This window comes from Salvelinus sp. IW2-2015, linkage group LG14 (assembly GCF_002910315.2).
Source record: "Salvelinus sp. IW2-2015 linkage group LG14, ASM291031v2, whole genome shotgun sequence".
Taxonomy (NCBI): domain Eukaryota; kingdom Metazoa; phylum Chordata; class Actinopteri; order Salmoniformes; family Salmonidae; genus Salvelinus; species Salvelinus sp. IW2-2015.
The window spans coordinates 5,515,078-5,521,272 of record NC_036854.1 but is presented as its reverse complement, the minus strand read 5'-3'; the positions used below and the strand labels follow the sequence as shown (position 1 = coordinate 5,521,272).

Below are 6,195 nucleotides of genomic sequence, written 5' to 3'. Positions count from 1 at the left end.
ACACACACACACACACACACACACACACACACACCCTGTGGTGCAATGTGTTTGTACGAAACAACTAAACGGTCTAGAAGATCCATCATTCTTTCAATTGGTGCTGTCAGGTGAAGAGCCAACACAGCAATTTTAATGCATCCACAGGGGCCAACCAAGGGCTGTCCCTGGGTTTTATTGACAGGGGCCAACCAAGTGACAGGGGCCAACCCTCCCGGGTAGCAACACTAAGCGTGGGGACTTATGAGAACCCATAAGAAACATAACAGATCTGTTGACTTTGAGGGCAGAAATAGCTTTTTTAAGTTTCATCTGACTTGACAAGATGCGGAATTGACCCAGTTTTCTTTCCTACCCTATCTCCATTCCTCTCTGTCTTTCTCTCTCTCTCTCTCTACGCTCTCCCTCTTTTCTTCACCCTGGATAATCTGTCCATTATGTGAGTTGGAGTGGTGGTGACAGGGACATCATACTGTGGAGAGTTAACACAGAGCAGCATGTGCATGGAGTTTAGTATGGCTGGGAATTGCCAGGGACCTCATGATACGATATTATCACAATACTTACAGAGGTAGGATCTTCATTTGTTGCAAACTGGTAGTGTATTCAAGGTTTAAAAAGGCTTATAAAGTTAGCAATTTCCACTTAAAAATGTCAGACTTGATTTGCACTAAGAAAATTGTATCAACCCTACAAAAAATTGAAATGAATTATAATCCACATAATTATTAACATTTCCTGTTGCTGCAGAATTATTTTCCTGCCGTAGCAAACAGGCTTAAATTGTAGATCCTACATTAGTAGGTGCCAAAGCTACTGTGTATGTATTGTGAATCGATACTGTGATTTGCAATTTTTATTGCAATTTGATTTTCCACAGATATTGCAGTGCATTCGGAAAGTATTCAGACCCCTTGACTTTTTCCATATTTTGTGACAGATCTGACAGATCCTATCAAGCTCTGTCAGGCTGGATGGGGAGCGTCGCTGTACAGCTATTTTCAGGTCTCTTCAGAGATGTTCGATCAGTTTCAAGACCGAGCTCTGGCTTGGCCACTCAAGGACATTCAGAGACTTGTCCCAAAGCCACTTCTGCGTTGTCTTGGCTATGTGCTTAGGGTTGTTGTCCTGTTGGAAGGTAAACATCAAATCAAATCAAATTGTATTGGTTACATACACATGGTTAGCAGATGTTATTGCGAGTGTAGAGAAATGCTTGTGCTTCTGGTTCTGACAGTGCAGCAATATCTAACATGTAATCTAACAATTCCACAACAACTACCTAATACACACAAATCCAAGTAAAGGAATGGAAATTGAATATATACATATAAATATATGGATGAGCAATGACAGAGCGGCATAGGCAAGATGCAATAGATGGTATAAAATACAATATATACATATGAGATGAGTGATGCAAGATATGTAAACATTATTAAAGTGGCATTATTAAAGTGACTAGTGATCCATTTATTAAAGTGGCAAATGATTTCAAGTCTGTATGTAGGCAGCAGCCTCTCTGTGTTCGTGATGGCTGTTTAACAGTCTGATGGCCTTGAGGTAGAAGCTGTTTTTCAGTGTCTCGGTCCCAGCTTTGATGCACCTGTACTGACCTCGCCTTCTGGATGGTAGCGGGGTGAACAGGCAGTGGCTAGGGTGAAGCATTGTCCTTGATTATCTTTTTGGCCTTCCTGTGACATCGGGTGCTGTATGTGTTCTGGAGAGCACGTAGTTTGCCACTGGTGATGCGTTGTGCAGACCGCACTACCCTCTGGAGAGCCTTGCGGTTGTGGGCGGTGCAGTTGCCATACCAGGCCGCGATACAGCGTGACAGGATGCTCTCAATTATGCATCTGTAAAAGTTTGAGGGTTTTAGGTGACAAGCCAAATTTCTTCAGCCTCCTGAGGTTGAAGAGTCGCTGTTGCCTTGGCCCGAGTCTGTGTTCCTGAGCGCTCTGAAGCAGAATTTCATCAAGGTTCTCTCTGTACTTTGCTCCGTTCATCTTTCCCTCGATCCTGACTTGTCCCCCAGTACCTGCCGCTGAAAAACATCCCCACAGCATGATGATACCACCACCATTCTTCACCATAGAGATGATGTCAGGTTTCCTCCAGATGTGACGCTTGGCATTCAGACAAAGAGTTCAATCTTGGTTTCATTACACCAGAGTATCTTCTTTCTCGTGGTCTGAAAGTCCTTTAGGTGCCTTTTGGCAAACTCCAAGCGGGCTGTCGTGTGCTTTTTACTGAGGACCAACTCCCGTCTGGCCACTCTATAATAAAGGCCTGATTGGTGGAGTGCTGCAGAGATGGTTGTCCTTTCAGAAGGTTCTCCAATCTCCACAGAGGAACTCTGGAGCTCTGTCAGAATGACAATCAGGTTGTTGGTCACCTCCCTGACCAAGGCCCTTCTCCCCCGATTGCTCAGTTTGGCCGGGCGGCCAGCTCTAGTAAGAGTCTTGGCGCCTCCAGACTTTTTCAATTTAAGAAGGATGGAGGCTACTGTGTTCTTGGGGACCTTCAATGCTGCAGACACAATCCTGTCTCTGAGCTCTATGGACAATTCCTTCGACCTCATGGCTTGGTTTTTGCGCTGACATGCACTGTCAACTGTGGGACCTTATATAGACAGGTGTGTGCCTTTCCAAATCATGTCCAATCAATTGAATTTACCACAGGTGGACTCCAATCAAGTTGTAGAAACATCAAGTTGTAGATGCACCTGAGCTACATTTTGAGTGTCATAGCAAAGGGTCTGAATACTTATGTAAATTATTTTCTAAAAACCTGTTTTCACTTTGTCGTTATGGGGTATTGTGAGTAAAATAAGGCTGTAAAGTAACGTAACAAAATGTGGAAAAAGGGAAGGGGTCTGAAGGCTTCCAGAATGCACTGTATGTTTGCTGCAGAGAGAAAAGAGAGCATGACAAAATTAGTTTTGATCAGTCATGGAAATAAAAGTGCTGGAAACATGTTTACTCACAATTAAAAAATAAGATAGAGAACAAACTACAGGATAAAAAATAACAGAGTTTTGGCGCAGGTACAGCCAACTGGCGCTAGCTACTACCTCACAAAAAATAGTTGGCGTCAAAGTATCGATTATAATATTGTCCAATATAATATTGCGATATGTTTAATCTCTAACCAAACAGAGAATACAATTTTAAGGTTTATGTTTTAGATTTGATACTCCAGTACCATCTGTATTTGGTTTTGTGCTTATATTTGAGACAGAGCACAACCCCCAAAAAGGTAAATGGTATCTTCCAAGGGCATATTCTTTCGATCTGAACATGTGCTTTTGAAGGACACCATTTACCTTTCTCAGATGTGAAACATTCAGCATACTGTCTTACTGTTGTTGCTTCTTAAGACAAAAAGTTCACTCTCACAAAAGTGTTTAATGTCCACTATTTTCTGTCTTTGACCGTGGTTTGATGTCATTGTACAGCCAACCGTTTTCATGACGCAGTCTGTCTGTGTCCTTTTCGATAATATGCTTTCTTAGAGAAAGGCAGCGAGAACAGTTTGAAAAGCACAACCTTAAATCTTGCCCTTTTTTCAGGGTCAAAATATCTGGTTGCAAGCAACCCGGGGAATTTGTTTTCAAGTAAATAACTTATAGTTCTCATCCTGGACTAAAGCATCCAGATCATTCTACTGTTCTCATCCTGGACTAAAGCATCCAGATCATTCTACGTGTTCTCATCCTGGACTAGAGAGCAGCCAGATTGTCGATTTCTACTGTTTCTTCATCCTGGACTAAAAGCATCCAGAATCATTCTACTGTTCTCATCCTGGACTAAAGCATCCCGGGATCATTCTACTGTTCTCATCCGGGACTAAAAGGCATCCAGATCATTCTACTGTTCTCAGTCCTGGTACTAAAAAAAAAAAAAGAAGCATTTTTTTTTTTTTTTTTTTTTTCGCCCAGGATAGTTTCCCCCCTTCAATTATTACTTGTCGTCTCATCTGACTAAAGCATCCAGATCATTCTACTGTTCTTATCCTGGACTAAAGCAGTCGCAGGATCTTCTACTGTTCTCTCATCCTGGACTAAAGCATCCAGTCATTCTCTGTTATCTCATCCTGGACTAAAAGCATTCAATCATTCTACTGTCTCATCCTGGACTTAAAAGCATCCGGATCATTCTACTGGTTCTCTATCCTGACTAAAAGCATCCAGAGTCATTCTACTGTCTCATCCTGGACTAAAGCAGTCCAGATTCTTCTACTGTTCGTTTCATCCTGGACTAAAGCATCCAGATCATTCGTAACTTGTTCTCATGCCTGACTAAAGCATCCAGATCATTCTACTGTTCCTTCACCCTGGACTAAGCATCCAGCATCATTCTACTGCTTCTCATCCTGGACTAAAAGCATCCAGATGCATTCTACTGTCTCATCCTGACTAAAGCATCACGGATCATTCTACTGTTCTCATCCTGCGACCTAACAGCATCCAGATCATTCTACTGTTCTCATCCTGCGTACTAAACGCATCCAGGATCATGTTCTTACTGTTCTCATCCTGCGATAAAGCATCCAGATCATTCTACTGTTTCTTCATCCGGGACTAAAGCATCCGGATCATTCTACTGTTCTCATCCTGGACTAAAGCATCCAGATCATTCTACTGTTCTCATCCTGGACTAAAGCATCCAGATTATTCTACTGATTCTACCCTGCAGGGGTCTCTGTCTCTGTCTCTCCCCCTTTTCTGTCCCTCTCACTCTAATTTTTTGGGGATATGTGTGAGAGAGAAAGGAGGCTCTGTGTATATGTATGTGTGATGTACAGTGTTTGTATTAGTGAACCGGATGAGTGATGTGTGTGTGTGTGTGTGTATGTGATGACGTGTGTAAGCGTGTGGTCATATGTTCTGTTCTGGTGCAGGTAAGGGTGTGGTTTAGTGTTGCCCTTATCAGTTTATACAATTATATTCCTGCCCATAGCAGCCTGTGATGCAAGAGATTTTAGCGGGCTATTTTAGCTGAAGATGTTAGCTGGATGCTCTACTTGCTTGTTTTTCTCCTCTCTGGTTGTCATGTGTTACGCCTAACTCCTCTCTTCCATAAATAAGCATCATCAGTGAGCTCACTCATACAGGCCTTCATCAGAGGAAGCTCTTTATTTTCAATCTTTCCCCTTCTCTCTCTCTCTCTCTCTCTCTCTCTCTCTCTCTCTCTCTCTCTCACTCTCTCTCTCTCTGTATGTCTGGATATCTCTCTCCTCCTCCTCCTCCTCCATCCATCCATCCATCGCTCCCTTTCTTGCACCCACACATGCGTGCACTCTCTCCCACTTCCTTCTCCCCCATTCTTCATTTTCCCCTCTCTCTCCATCTCCCTCTCTGTCTCTCTCTAGGTCGGAGGGAGATGTCATTCTGTTGTGTTGTTTGTTTCTCTGCAGCTCCAGATGATCTTCCTTTGTCTTTTATTTTAATATTTATTTTCTCCATGTACACATCATATCTCTCCAGAAAACAACTTGCAAGGGTAGACATACTGTGGTGTATTATATAGGAAATGCCTAGCTATATCTTCAAGGTAGATAGACAACCGCACTTTGGTGTTTACTGTGGGTGAACAGTCGAAATGCTCTCATCTGTCCATTGCTCAGTCATGACAGAAAATCTGAGCAAGACGCAGGCTGTTCTGTTTCAAGCCCATCTAAGGACTGGAACCTATGGGAACCAAAGAATTTCCATGTTGTTCACTGCAGGTTAGCGTTGGCTGGTAAGCAGGGATGTCTGTCACCTTGACATGTCTTTGTTGATCTGTGTCTGTCCCTATCAAGTGAATAATGAAAGATTAAGAATATATTATTCTGTGAATATTGTGTGGTTCTATCTCCTTTATTACCCCTTCCACCTTCTTTTCCATTGGTTGATTCCTTGACGGAGAGCCTATCAGGTTTGGTCGTCCAGGTGTGGAGTGCTACTGTCAACATGAGAGTGGAGCAGCCGTCATCTCGCTACAGTTTCTCATCAATGAGGTGAGTGATGTGGAGAGAAATACATACCACATCCACCACCAGACCTCCTCTACTGACACGGTCTCTCTCTCTCGCTCTCAACCTTCCAAAGTCCAAACCCTTCTCTATTTCCTTTCCTCTCCCCCGACTCCAAAACATCTCAAACACTTCTGTAGTGTGTGTGTGCGTGTGTGTGTGTGTGTGTGTGTGTGT

At 42.9% G+C, this 6,195-nt stretch overlaps 1 protein-coding gene across 1 annotated transcript in view; it reads left to right on the top strand.

The window, feature by feature from the left end:
• The window catches only part of LOC111973027 (syntaxin-binding protein 5-like), a 171,037-nt gene that overhangs the window by 61,568 nt on the left and 103,274 nt on the right, over window positions 1-6,195 (top strand). The window contains exon 3 of the mRNA XM_070446444.1: window positions 5,922-6,003. Coding sequence (XP_070302545.1) covers window positions 5,922-6,003 — 82 coding nt within the window. The remainder of the gene's footprint in view (window positions 1-5,921; window positions 6,004-6,195) is intronic.